A 15,150-nucleotide genomic window follows, 5' to 3' on the forward strand; every position below is an offset into this window, starting at 1 on the left:
TAAAAAGAGTCTCAACAAAGTACAAACTCAAGCAACATCACCCAGTAAAGGTAGGTTTAAACTCCAGTAAAATGTAGTGAGTGGAGGATAGCTATAGATGAATAACGTGTGTGAAATCAATCCTGGCTCTTACAGAGGGGGCAGCCTCCAGGTGTGGTTGACATGGGAATTATCCAATCATCTCCATTCTGGCTGTGAATAGAGGTGCCACTGGATGCAGATATTAATGAGGCCTTGGAGTTAAAATGGCCACAGGGGCTTCAGATCAGCATCGCCATGAGGTCTCCTGCTTGTCCTGGCCCTCCCCACACAGGCAACACCACCCCGCAGACCCCAACCCCAGAACCAAACCACCACCACGTCCTTGAAACCCATGCACAGTCACCTCACCAAGTTCAAATCAACTCTACTCATGAGACAGGCTGGCTGTGAATATGATGTTTCACCGAACTCATCCCTTCCATCACTTCTAATAATCCTCAATCTTTGCCATGATGATACTCAACTGGAGAAGGGCTCATTCCAGTGAGTGGAGAAGAAACCGGGCCCAGTTGGATTGTCTGGTAAAACGGTAAATGAGAGTGGGAAGCCTCCAAAGTGGAGATAGTTTGTGTATAGACTAGACACATAGCTACAAGGGGGAATGGAAGGGCATCTAATGCTGGAGCTCTCTTTATAACTAAAGATAAAGAGATTAAAATGAAATCTAAAAGGGAGGTTTATGATAAACGTTGTATGCATAGTTCAGGAGAGAGGCAAGATGAATACAAAGAGTAAAGAAAAAACGGAGGGACAAACAGAAAGCATGAAAATAGATTAATAGGAACCAAAGTTTGAAAAACATCTAATTTAGACAAAGGACAGTCAAAGGAAGGATGGGACAATTTGGGGTGAAAAAGGAGAATCAGAGGGCACGACTGAGATACTAAAAGAATACTTTTCATCTGTCTTCACTAAAACTGATGCTGCCAAATTCACGGTAAAGGAGCACAGAGTGAGCATCATCACGGGAACAGAGTGAGAATTTCCAGGGACCCATCAGAGGATCTTCAGAATAAAAATGCTCGAGTCAGGCAGCCTGGTCTATTTTTATTAGGTTAAATGTGTATATAAATGCAAGTGGTTGTTGTGTGGTGAGATCGCTCACTTGTAGCAGTAATAGTGCAACAAATTCACGAATTTACAAATCACCCAAAGCTGCAAGTGAAGGCGCTGTAATTCCAGTACGGACCTCCTGGTGGCACTGCTGAGACTAAGTGTTCCTGTACCTCAACAGCATCATCTTCAGGTCTCTGGCAGTACTACAAGTGCACTGAATTGGAATCATCGAACTTTACGGCAGCAAAGTAGACCATTCAGCCCATTCTAAGTCTGACAGTTCTCAGAAAGAGACATTCAAATAGGGCTGAATTATCCTGCCTTCATGGAGACTGATTTGGAGCGGAGAGCTGGGAAAATAAAATAAAATAAAATAATTATATCTTCCTGACATGGATGTGGCAGAATGAGGGTCACAACCTTCCTGGACCCAGTCAATTAAGAAGCTGCCACCGAGTCCCCCATTCACTGAATGATGGCGGGTACATGAGGGAAGAGGGACGCCCAATACTTCCCAACCTGGTCCCACTTCCAGAGGAATTTCCCAGGGGCAGGTTGAGAATAAGTTTGACATTAATAGGGAATAAGTAGGGGCTGGTTAGAGGTGATGGCAGTTTCCCGCTGCCATAGTGGTTCCTTGCCACATTGGAGCCTGCCAGCTCCTTGGAGGCAGCCTCTTGCCCGGAAGTTCACAGGAATGAGGGTCACAGCCTAAGGGGCCAGAGGCAGCAACAGGCATTCTTCCGGGGAGCGGGGTTAGCCCTCTACCCTGAGGCCTCTCACACTAACTGTGCCTCAGCAGAAGAATATGGCCTCTGTTGATGTCTCCATTTTGAGGTACAGCCTCAGTCTCCCTCATCTCTCTGGGTGGGACTGCCAGCTGGGCATCACTAGAGTCCCTCGTATTGGGCGTCCCTCTTCCCTCATGTACCCGCCAGTGAATGGGGGACTCAGAGGCAGCTTCTTAATTGACTGGGTCCGGGAAGGTTGCGACTCTCATTCTGCCACATCCATGTCAGGAAGATATAATAATTTTATTGGAATTTATTGTGAAGTAGAGTAATCGTGGTATCTGTGATTACGTCTGTGTGTGTAACTTAATTGAATTAAAGGTAACTGGTCTGAAGGCTTTGATGTAACAGAAGATAAGCTAGGTTTGAAATGTTAAGTAGGTAATCATGGGGGTAAAAGGGACATTTGCATTTTAAATAAGCCAGACTAGCCTGAATTCAAAGAGAGGGAGTGAAATATTACACCTAGCCAGGAGAAGTTAAGAAACAGTGTGTTTATTTTTCACAAAGGTTACTGTTAAGATTGGTACGATGATAGATTTTATTATTAGAGAGGTAAAGCCCAAAGACATTGTGAAACAATGGGAATTTGCATTCAAAAGAGAAAATATGGATCAAGGAGAGAAGGCTGTGTGCAAGATAAGGCATTCTAAGATCTAAAACAAGTTTGAAAAGCCTTCAGCATCCAAGCGTCAAGCTGCTGTCTACAAAGAACTGAAGTTAAGAAAACTCACTTTGAATTCGATTGGTTCAGGGTATTTTGTGTTACTTTGCCTGGGTCTTTTAAAATCTGTGCCTTAACAAAGGCATAACCGGGAGTTCGATTAATTAGGGGATTTAGAAGTTATCAAGGTAGTAATTTGTAGATCTATGTGTGTGCTTAAAATTATTTCTAATATTAATAAAGGTTTAATTTAGTTTTGTAAGAAACCTATAAGACTCAGTGGTATTATTACTACTGAATTCAAGGCACGCATCTCGAAATTTATACAGATTGCAGAACAGTTGTGGCAGTTGTTTCAAGTGTCCCTCTGGGATTTGAGCAGCTCAGCATTTACCATCGGCTGTGTCATAACAATCCACTTCATGGTTCCTGACCCAGAATTAAGGCCGATGTCAGGATCATAACCCTGCACCCAACAGAATTCAACCCATGCTCTCATTGCCCTGCCCTTTTCCCCATTCAGCACGTCCAACCTATACTGGCTCCATAAAGCTGCAGTTGACTTGGTTCAGTGGTAAGTTTTACAAACTCAAATTGAAGGCATTCTTCGAGGTTTGATCATTGCCGCTTTGGTAGCACCGACCCATCATTGGGCCTTTTTCCCGGGGGGAGATCAGGGACAGAAGAGCTTAGTACTTTGCAACATTTCTGTTCTCCAATAAATGTGGAATGTTGCAATGCAAGAGGGATCCTTCCATTTCTTCAACAGGACGCTGGCTCCCTCAAAAGCCACACCATATGAGGTTGTGCCTTACCCATGCAGTCCAATGTCTTACTGGGCGTAGGGAAATGGTAAGGACAATGAAGGAAGCAAATATTCCTTTTTACTGTTTGTGTATCTGTAGCCCGGGTCCCTTTGTTACCTTATTTCATTTGGTCTCTTGCTTTCCAATGACTTAGATACCAACTTTTGCTTCCTACCAAAATGGACCACATCACACTTATCTATATTGAAATTCATTTACTAATTAGATTTACCATTCTGCAAGTTTAATGTCTTCTTCCATCATATTGCCATTCTTCTCAGTATTATTTATATCCCCAATTTTGTATCTTCTTATTTTGAAACTTTACTTTTGATTCTTGAGACCAAATTATTGATGTAAATAGTGAACAACAATGTCCTAGCCCCTGATCCTTTTGGAGCAGCGCTTCCCACCTTTTGCCCATTTGTTTTGTAGCCAGTTTAATATCCATTCTACTGCTTTACACCAAACCCCAAGTGCTCTGATCATGAGTTGACTATGTGTCACTTATATATCTATATTACCCTTGTTGTTGCTGTTACTTCCTCAAAGAAATTCATTGAGTTTGTTCAAATGTGACCCTCCCTATTTATATCAATGTTGCCTGCTGTATTTGGGGTTTTAGAGATTTTTCTAGTTCATTTTTCAGTGATGATCCCATTATCTGCCCTATCACTGACAATAAGCTAACTAGTCTATTGTTCCCTGGACCTATCCCTCTTTTTAAAAATGGAAGATAGAACAACAGCTTTCTGACATTATTCCCTTTTCTAATCAATTGATAATATATAAAATACACACACACAACACCTATGTAATAGTGCCTTTGCTAATTCCAGCCTAGCTTCCTTAAAATGCATGGATGCAAACTATCTGGACCAATAATTTTATCCTGTTTTATTATTTTCAGTTATCTACACCACCACCACCCCCCTCCCACCCCCCACCACCTCTCTAAATGCCATTATACCTAGATTTCTTCTTCCACTGGCGTATTGCCCTCATTGTTATCACTGCTAAAAAAAACGAGGTAAAGTAACGATCAACATCCTGCTATTTCTCTGTCATTACCTGTGAATTTACTCTGTGTATTCCTAAGAACATGTTTGCTATCCTAAAATTTACTTGGTTATTTATATGTCTGCAGAAAACATATTCTTTATTCATTTAATTGCACAGCTGCTCCTTGCTTTCCTAATTTTTGATTTAACATCTTTGCATTCTGCTTTCATATTGTCGCCTTTGTAGTCTATGAACATAGGGAATGTCTTTTTCTTTAGTTTCAGTTGTACCTGGTCAACTGAAGGGGATCCCCAGCATGTAGTACTGACACCACCAAGGTGTTTCAACTGATGACCACATGAAAGGGTAAAGGGTCAGCGCATGTGGGAGGCTTCTTGGCTTACAAGGGCCCTGGCAATGATCCTTGCCTCCCTGCTCCTGCAAGATTCCAGGGGCATAGAGGCAGCCTGGGGTGCCCCTGCAGATGGCAGGGGTGTACAGTCTTAACAACTATGAACCGCAATTAAACTACATCAGACCTCATTAAAGTACAAGTGTAGTCTTTTTACAAAAGTGTAAGAACATTAACAATTATAGTGCACCCATGCCACTTCTCCTAGGTCCTCCCCTGACATTCACAACAGCGGTTGAGGCAGCTGCTGATTAGTTTGCCCTGTTGTCTGGAAGATCTTGGTGGGCATCTTCAGGAGTCCTGAGGTCTGGAGGACCCAGCTTACTTTGGCTGTCCTGCTGTGGGGCAGCAGCTCCCTCTGTGGTTACAGAGGATGAAGCTGAAGGGGGTCACGGGCAAGGGGAGTTGGTAGGGCTGGACACCCTGAGAGAGACCTGAGTGGAAGTTCCAGAGGTGCCCAACTGCCGCTCCTCCTCAATTTGCATGCCCGAGAGCCCCTAACTGACTCCTTAAGGAGAAGGGAAACCTGAAGGGAGGTCAAGGTGCCACAGCAAAATCGCACCTCTGGCTACAGCAACGGAATGCAGATCTGTGCGCATCTCCAACATTGACGTTCTGCTTGACAAGATTCTCCATCCTCCCTATGGAGACCTCAATGTACACACAGATCAGAACCATATCACTGAGTTGGCAGGTTCTGCCTCACAAACCCACTCTACTGAGGGCCTCCAACACTTCTGTGTAATGTTCCCCCACCTCTCGCTGCATCTCCAGCATTTCATGCAGGGCCCATCCCAGAGGCTTGTCATCCAACTGGAACGTCGCAGATGCTGGTGAATTTGGATGGCCCTACCTCCTCCTGCTGCAGACATGTGTCCATGCGGTGACCACCAGAAAGCGAGACCCTGCCTGAACTAGATCAAGTTTCCACCAGTTATTTGTCTCTGGGATAGCGGAGGGTGCAGTTGTCTGCTGACAGCTCTACAGGTGCACTTTCTTCATCCTCTCCAATATCCTCAGTCCTCTGTGGGGAGGACTTGGACAGGGCTGCTTCTTCATGCTTTCCCCTCTTCCTGTTGGCACCTGTAAGAGAGGAGCGAGCTAGTGACTGCATGAGCTGCTCCAACATGGAGGAACCCATGACACATAGGTTTCTATGTAACTACTTTAAACATGGATCCTTACTGGATGGATGGAGGTCACAGTCAGCATCTCCATCTGCACAGGCTCCCAGCTCAGCTGCCCGCTCTTCGAAATTTGTTAAGTTCCTCAATTCAGGAGGGATTCCCCCCCCCCCATCTTCTGTTTCTCCTGTTGTGCTGTAACTTTTCCAGTGTAAAGAGAGATGGGGTTGAGAGCAATTGGGTTTCAAGTACTTTCCTTGAGCTTCCACTCAAAAATAAACCACTGAGTTGCGTGGCATGTGATTGATGAACTGCAGATTGTCCACAAGTGCTCTGGACCAGTACCCTCCAGAGCAGTGAGCCTATGCAAATAGGACAAGGCTCGCAGCGGCATGTCATTAGCAGTGCTTGCTGGTACCCTCTCCATGCCAACTCCCTCTCCCCCCACCCCAAAGCCCCCAGGTAACATCTGAGCTCTCTTTGCGGAAGAGTCAAAGACCCACAATGGCCTCTCCACATACAGACTACATGCAGTGGGGCTATGAGGCATCACCTCATCACGTTGAGGTAGCCCTTTTATGCACTGTCGCACTGTTATAACCACATCCGATGTTAACTGCTGCGCAAACCATATCCCAGAGGGAAACTTGGATTACGGGCTATACCTTTTTTTTGTATTCTGAAAATGAGAAGAAAACGTACTGATCTCAGCAGCAAGAAGACCAGTAACACTTCTGGGATTTTAAAAATTAAAAGTTTTATTAACAAGAATAAAAGAAAACTTAAGCACACAAGGTCACAGTTGCACAATTAAAATTAGTCTTACAAAACATTCCCCCAAGACTCCCTACTTGGTCAGACCCACAAGTAAACACCTTCCAGGCAACTCCCTTATAGAAGTTTAACTATAAAAATACAGTAATATTACCCAAGCTTTAATAAAGGCATACCATATGACATCTCTCTTCCACTCTGCTGTGAAAATCCAAGACTTCAGAACAAGACTGCTTGTTGTAGCCCAAGACTTCTCTGGCTTGACTGGATGACTGATTCAAATTGCATCTTCCCCAGCCTACAGCTAACAGTTCCAATTACCAATAGCTCAACCCCTAAAGCTCTCGACAGTAACTCCCTCACCCTGTCATCTCAGATTGTTCTCATAACCCTTTGAAGCTCAAATCCTTTCAAGTATAAAATCTTTCACGCTTCTATCTTGTCTTTGCTTTCGGGTCAATAAAATGTAATATACCCTTTCCTATTTACCTAAGGAACTCCTGCAAGATGTAAATGTGTTTGTCACCTCTGACTTCCCTTTGATATTCAAAGGAACACACAACTCAACTAAAAATGCAAATGTCAGATCCAATCTATTCACTTGTACCTAAAACTTAAAACTTCTATCCTTTCATGTTTTAAACCCGTCTTCTTGTAACCTTAGCCCAGCTTAATTAAATCATACGCACACAGTCTTCTTCACAAATATTCCCCAAAAATATTTTTTTTTAAAAAATTTCTCACAACACAGATGGTGTCCTTGCCACTGAGGCCCATGTCCTCACTTGCGTTCAGTGAGATGAGTGTGAGCAGTTTATTTACCCTGGTGGCACGGATGAGGTCATTCATCCATTTCAGGCACTGCAGTGCAGTCCTCTGGCGGAGGCCGTTGACATTGACCACCGTGACAACTTCCTCCATGCAGGATTGGTCACAGGGCTCAGCCTCCTCATTCCACCGTTGGGGTACAGGAACCACCTCCTGGTCTCCATTGCATTGAGCAGCACATCGAGGAAAGCATCACTGAATCTGGGGGCCAAAGCTCCCTGGGATCACCAGGCCATCTCCTCCTTCCACGCTGGGTTTGCGACAAAATTGCTGACATCCAGGCACCTTTCAAATATGGAGCTGGGATATGAGGGCATGAGGGCAGGGCGCACATGAGCCAGCCTGTCCCTATTGCACAATGTGTCAGGAAATCCCAGGCAGCATACTTAAAGAGCTCAGCATCATGTGATTCAGCACAAGTTCCCACTGGGCTCCGCAGTGGGAAACACTCCCGGTTTCTGCCCACGCCACAGGACGTAAGCCCAGAATGGAAAAGCTCGGCAACAGACTTTGCTCCAGTTGTGTGAAGTCTCCGCATGGGGGAGGAGACTGTTTAACTCTGGTGGTGAGGCCTTGCTGTTCACCCCACACAGGAAAATCCAGCCCAAGGTAAACTCAGCTCCTTCACGCAGGAACTGTCCAAAATATTGTCAGTAACACACACACACACCGATTAGACACAGGAAGTGCCCCATTTTATTTACAAGGTGAAGTCATGAATCAAGATAAACGTAAAATTTATCACAGACACAGACTCAAACAGATTGATCTATTGCAAATATTTCAGAAATAGCAGCCCGATTCAGAAGGGTAAATGTTTGATTCGATTTTTCTTTTCCAGCGATTATTGGTGGATGGAATGGTCTGCCCTGTACTCAGCTCTTGCCTTTTGTTTGTTCCCACAAAAGTCTCTGATGTTAAAAGAATTGGTACTTGTCCATGGTTCTTGTTCAGGAATGGATTCAGTGACTTAGTCTCTCAGCAAATAAATATTACTTCATGATCTATGTATTTGATGCTGTGTGAGTCTAGTTTATAGCAACCTTCCTGTCCCACTGTAGCTTCCCACCTGCCTCTTCACTCTATACTACATTAGGAAGGTGAGACAGATATTATCAAATTGACTTTCAATGGCTACCAGACATGGTTTTGGGGGAAGGATATAGTTTTATTAGAATGTAATTGCTCATCCTTGAGCCAGTCAGGTAGATAAACTGGGGAATCCCAAAGCTGTTCTCCTTGCAGCTGAAAAGACTAACAAGAGAATTGGAGGTGTTTAAGATCAGAGTTTACATAGAATAAATGAAGAGAAACCTTTCCAATGGTTGAAAGGTCAATAACCCGAGGACATAAATTTAAGGTGACATAAGGAATTTTTTTTTTTTTTTTAAACACAATTAGTTAGGATTTGGAATGCACTGCATGTTGGAAGCAGATTCGAGAGCCTTCAAAAGAGAACTGGATAAGTACTTGGAGAAAAAATTACAAGGGCATGGGGAAAGAGCAGAGGAACAGGGCTAACCCAATTGCTCTTTGAAAGACCAAGCATAGACTCAAACAAGTTGAATAGCCTCTGTGATATGCTATGCTAGGATTCTATATGTCTTTGAAAGACTAACTTCATTTAGTTTAATTTCACCCCTTTAAAGTAAATATTACTGAAAGGACTCGGTCAACAGAAGATGCAACAGTTTTAAACCTGTATTATATGGAGTGTAGAAATGTATACTTCCAAAATTAACTAAGCTAAAAAAAACTCTGTAGTTTGTCAACAGGACAATTAAAATGGGAAGATCGATCAACAAACCATACAGGATTGCATGGAAATAGGAGCCCTAGGACTAGAACAATTTACTGAACGGGATGAAAAAAGAGATGGGGATAAATTAATTAAAGAAAATATTAACAACAATACAGCTCCAGTGCCAAGTACTGGAAATATGCACTTGTCAGACTTGATATCCTTTTATTCACTGAGCAGTGAGTCAATTCTCCAAATTCAGTCATCAAACTACAAACTCACGCCAACACAGAGTCCGGCAGGGGAACACCCTATACGCACATTGTCTGGCCAGGGGAGCACCCCACATGCACGTACAGAGTCTGCCCAGGATAGCATCCCACATGTACACGCAGTCTGGCCAGTGGAGTAGCTTTTTGTACTGGCTCTGGATCAGTGGGCCCCAAGACAGCACAAACTGAGAGGCAGTGACAGCTGGGCTGTTATCTGCCACACACATCAAAAAATAAACCCAGGGGAGACCTCCCTAACTGGTCAGTTGTGTCTTTTCTAACTCCAGCTTTATCTATTTAGTTCAAGCACTGGCCTCTCTCATGTCGCTTTCCAGGCACCAGTCATGTTATCCTTCTTCACCCATTAGCCCTGATAGCAAGTGTTGGTGGAATATTTGGCCACTCAGGGGTTTATCAGAGGCCCAATTTTATCTTTCCTCGTCATTCCCTATGGATCACCAGCGATCAGAAGCAGGAACCCGGGCTGATTTCCCCTCTTGCTTACCCAGGGGGGCACCGGACAATGATCAGGAGAACGCCAGCTGATTGCCACTCTCCCTAGGCCAAGGGAAAATCACCCCCCACCGCCCCCCCCCCCGCCTCCGAGTTCAATCAGCAGACACCAAGCCTTAAAGCAAAGATCATCCTAGTTTGTATGACTCAGATACAATATGAAGGTATCATGCTACTATGTAGGGTGTGGTTTTATTAAAAATCTCCTTATTTATCATATACCTGGATGGTTATGTGTCACCAACAGTAGAATCCATTTTAAATGAATCTTTAGAAGGACATGAGTGATGCAGCAGTTAATCTTAGAAAGCCCTCAGGGACTGCCCAACACAAACCATATTGGTCATGTGTTGCCATTAATATTTCACCAGTAAAGTACTACAATCAGCTCAAAATTAATCTGAACAATAGATTGCAACTTTTAAAAAACCTGTTAAACTGTACTTCTCTGCCAGTTAGAAGACTGATGGGCATAAGGAGGATTGAGGTAAGCAGTACAAAAACAAATTACACAAGCATAGGAACACACCAAGGATCCTTGAAGAGCAGCTGTGGCCTTGGGCAGTTATAGAAAAGATATTTTTCCTTTCTAGTCTAAAAAATATTCATTGATCTCGACACCTGATTGGACTTTGAATTGAATGCTAGTCTGTGGCTGAAGGAGACGTATAGGTAAAACTGATCGGGTGTGAAATGGTCGCTGACCAATTCTGAGTGAATGAAACGTACAGTATTTTTTTTAAAAAGCAAAGAAAGAATAATGGAAACATTTTAAATTCAAGTATGAGGTTTGCGGGTGATTCCCATCTACAAGGAGTTAAGCGAATATTCTCTTCTGTTCAAAGTAGGCTTCCAGTCTGTACAGGGCATAATCCTGAAACACACACACACAGATTTCACTTCAACACCTCTCTTTACATAGGGCACAAACCTAGAATGACAGCAAGTAAACATTTACAGTTTGTCCATTATAAAACATTATTTATTGTGGTATTAAACCATACAACTGTATAGAATGGGAACAACTGGCCCTAATGGAAGTGTGGAAAAGAGGATACTCTCCATAATATCACCAGAGGATTACAGCTTTCATCACCAACCTGTTCAGAGTTAGCGTAGCTCAGCTGGGTTCGCAGTCATAATTGACCTCAGTCACCCTTGGGATGGTGAACATTACAGAAGAATAAACAGATCTGCCAGTAATCCTGCTTAGGATCCAGTGAATCTTGCTGGAAATTGTTTGACATCTGCATGTACAGTAAGGGTGGATGGAGCTCAGTGACTCAGTATCAGGGGCCTGTAGCACTCAGCACTTTCACCAGGAGGGCAGGAAGCTGGGGAAATAATACTATCCAACTAAAATTAAAGTCCCATTAGCACCTGACTAAACTCATCTAAGGAAGTAAATGTGAGGGGAGGGCCTACTGAGGTGGAGTTGACTGTGGGGCGCTGCCAGATGAGGATTCTGGATGCCTGCATATAGAAAATGAGAACAGCAAGCTTCTAGAGCCCAATGCCATCTTGGGTCCAAGCAAGTAGCTCATTTCTATCAAACCACCACAGAATAAGTCAAAGGAAATAAAACCCAATGGACTACCTGGTGTTGTCCATGGTACTAGATATGGCAAAGGGACACCCAGCATAATTGACTCTGCAAAACCCTTGGATATTAGTAAGGAGGGCATGCCAAAATTGGAAGAGCTGGCCCACAGACTAGTAAACCAATAGTAAACTAATAGCTATACTCAGAATGTTGGCCAGCATCCCAGACAACTCCATCACCATCCCTGGGAATGTCTTAACCGACTGGCAGGGCAGGCCAACAAAAGGTGCGAGGCAGTGGTATACAGTCAGAAGGGAACTTGTGTGCCCCAAGCCAAACTGCTCCAGCATAGCTGCAACACTGGCATCTACCAGACAATATTGAAAATTACCCAGATATATCCTATCCTTAAAAAGCGGATCAAATCCATTCCAGCCAATTTTTATCCCAACAGTCAACTTGATCAGCAGCAAAGTGATGAAAGGTATTGTCGACAGTGCTTTCAAGCAACACTGACTCACCAGTACCCTACTCACTGGTACTCTGTTTAGGCTTGGGCAGGACCACAACTCCAGATCTCATTCCAGCCTTGGTCCACACATGGACAGAAGAGCTGAATTCCAAATGTGAGGTCAGCGTGACTGTCCTCGAGATCAAGGCAGCATTTGACCAAGGAGCCCTAGTAAAATTTAAGTCGATAGGAAGAGAGGAAAAACTGGGAGAAGTCACATTCCGCAAAAAAGATGGTGTTTGTGGTTGTTGAAAGCCAATCACCTCAGCCCAGGTCATCGCTGCAGGAACTCCTCAGGACAGTGCCATAGGACCAATCATCTTTAGCTGCTTCAATGACCTTCCCTCCATCATAAGGCCACTGATGATTGCAGAACGATTCACAACTCCTCAGATAATGAAGCAGTTTGTTACTCACATGTAGCAAAGCATGAACATTACTCAGGCTTGGGCTTAAGGGTAACATACATGCCACAGAAGTGACAGGCAATGACAATCTCCAATAAGGGAATCTAACCACACCCTATTGACATGGAATGTCATCACCATCGCCAAACTCCCCAACAGCAACATCCTAGGGGATCGCAATTAATCAGAAAAACTGGACCAGCCACAAATACTGACTACAAGAGGTCAGCAGCTGGCATTCTGCAGCGAGTAACTCACCTGCCAACTCCCCAAAGCCTTTCCAATGGCTACAAGGCACAAGTAAGGAGTATGATGAAATACTCTCCAGTTGCTTGGATAGGTGCAGTTCCAAAGCTTGACAACAGGACAAAGCAATCTGCTGAACTGACAGCCAATTCTCCACCTACACACATAGTACACACTGTATCCAAACTGCAAGATACAATGCAGTAACTCACTAAGGCTTCTTCAACAGCACCTTTTAAACACAGATACCTACCACCTATAAGAACAAGGACAGCAGGTGCATGGACACCACCACCTACATATTCCCCTCCAATTCACACATCATCCAGACTTGGAAGTACTTCATCATACTCCTCACTTGTGTTTTGCATACACTGGCAAGGCTTTGGGGACTTGCCATTCCTTCACATCCTCTGGGTCAAAATCCTGGAACTCCCCACCTAGCAGGACTGTGGGTGTAACTGCAGTAGTTCAAGGAGATGGTTCACCACCACCTTGTTCAAGGGCAATTAGGGGTGGGAAATAAATACTGACTTTAACAGATAAGCCTCCATCCCAGGAACGAATTGGGAAAAAAAAAAACACATGAGCAGAGTAGAACGAGAGAGTGATCCACAACGAAACAGAGGCAACTCACCAGGTAACCAAACTCGATAATGGAAATCTTCGCCTGTAAAATAGCCCAGAGCGCCCACAGGTAGTGAGAGGCCAGGGCATACCTTAAAAAGCAAAAGCTAGATTAGTAACTCAGCCAAAAAAAAACATTAGTAGATGGTCAGGCAGCAGCTCTATCTAAACGGTTTCATTTTATTTTACACAAGGTTTAAAAAATAAATTCAACTTGCTAAACACTTAGCTTCTTGAATCAACCACTTATTTACATATATACAGGCCTTGGATCCACAGGATTGGAACAGCTCAGGCAACAAGCAACCAGCCCCAAGCACAAATCTGCCAATCTCAAACAGGTTGGAGGGATGAGAGGATAAAAAAAGAGACCGGGGAGCTGGAGTGGTGTCAGAAGCCAGAAGCGTGAGAAAGCTGCAATTTAGGTACTCCTGATGTAGGGATCACCGATCAAGGCAAGCTATTTATTCCAGCAAAAGAACAGTGAGACAAGGATTTAAGGAAAGAGATGGATAGTGCAACAGGGAGATGGGCGGGGGCGAAGAGAGAAACCTCAGAAACACTGAAGCAAGTAGTAGCATTAATATGGAAAGAGACAGGAGAAAAAGTCAGGAGGTGAGAAAGGAACAGTTATCGTAACAAACTGTTCCTCATTTCATGTTCAGGAAAAAGTTAACACTTCCATCTCCTGCAGGCATTACCTGGCTCACTGGTAATTCTGTACACATCTCCGCCCCTCGACCTTGCTTTCCTCATTTAAGAAGCTCCTTAAGATCTGCTACTTTAACCAAGCTTTGGGTCATTTGACCCAATATGTGGCTCGGTGTCATACTTTGTTTTATAATACTCCTGTGAAGCAACTTGGGACACTTATATTACATACAAAACAGAAGCAGGCCGTTCGGCCCCTCAAGCCTGCTCCAGCACTCAATAAGATCATTGCTAATCTGTTTGTGTTCTGAATTCCACATTCCCAGCAACCACTGATAGGCAAGGGGATCAAAGGCTAACAAGAATCTGTCTACCTCTGTCTTAAGAATATTCAATGGCCTCGCCTCCACTGCCTTCGGAGGCAGAGAATTCCAAAATCACACAACCCTCAAAAGAGTTCTCCTCACCTCTGTCCTAAAAGTGCTCCTCCTAATTGTAAAACCATTCTGGGCTCACCCACAAGAGGGAACATCATTGCCGCATCCACCTTGTCAAGACCATTCAGGATCTTATACATTTCAATCAAGTCGCCCCTCACTCTTCTAAACTCCAGTGGAAACAAGCCTAGTCCGTCTAACCTTTCCTGATTAAAACAACCTGCTCATTCCAAGTATCAATCTAGTAAACCTCCTCTGAACCACCTCCAACACATTTACATCCTTCCTTAAATGAGACAACAAAAACTGCACACATTTGAGATGTAGTCTCACCAATGCCCTGTATAACTGAAGCATTGCATCCATATGTTTATATTCAATTCCTCTTGTAATAAAGGATAGCATTCCATTAGCCTTCTTAATTACTTGCTATTTCTGCATACTAACTTGTGACTCATGCACGAGAACACCTAGATCCCTCTGCACCTCAGGATTGTGCAGTCAATCACCATTTAGGTAATACTCTACTTTTTTTTATTTTTCCTGCCAAAGTGAACAACTTCAGATTTTCCCCAAATTTCATTCATCTGCCAGATTTTTACCCATTCACTCGACCTATCTGTATCCGTCTGCAACCTCCTTATGTCCCCTTCACAACATACTTTCCCCACATACCTTTGTGTCATCTGCAAATTTAGCAAAC

At 43.8% G+C, this 15,150-nt stretch overlaps 1 protein-coding gene across 1 annotated transcript in view; it reads right to left on the reverse strand.

The window, feature by feature from the left end:
* Positions 1 to 8,175: 8,175 nt before the first annotated feature.
* chkb (choline kinase beta) overlaps positions 8,176 to 15,150 on the reverse strand; it is a 47,740-nt gene continuing 40,765 nt past the window's right edge. The window contains exons 10-11 of the mRNA XM_041202576.1: positions 13,370 to 13,451; positions 8,176 to 10,899 (exon numbers count right to left, since the gene is read on the reverse strand). Coding sequence (XP_041058510.1) covers positions 10,843 to 10,899; positions 13,370 to 13,451 — 139 coding nt within the window. The 3' untranslated portion in view covers positions 8,176 to 10,842. The remainder of the gene's footprint in view (positions 10,900 to 13,369; positions 13,452 to 15,150) is intronic.

This window comes from Carcharodon carcharias, chromosome 13 (assembly GCF_017639515.1).
Source record: "Carcharodon carcharias isolate sCarCar2 chromosome 13, sCarCar2.pri, whole genome shotgun sequence".
NCBI classification, from domain to species: domain Eukaryota; kingdom Metazoa; phylum Chordata; class Chondrichthyes; order Lamniformes; family Lamnidae; genus Carcharodon; species Carcharodon carcharias.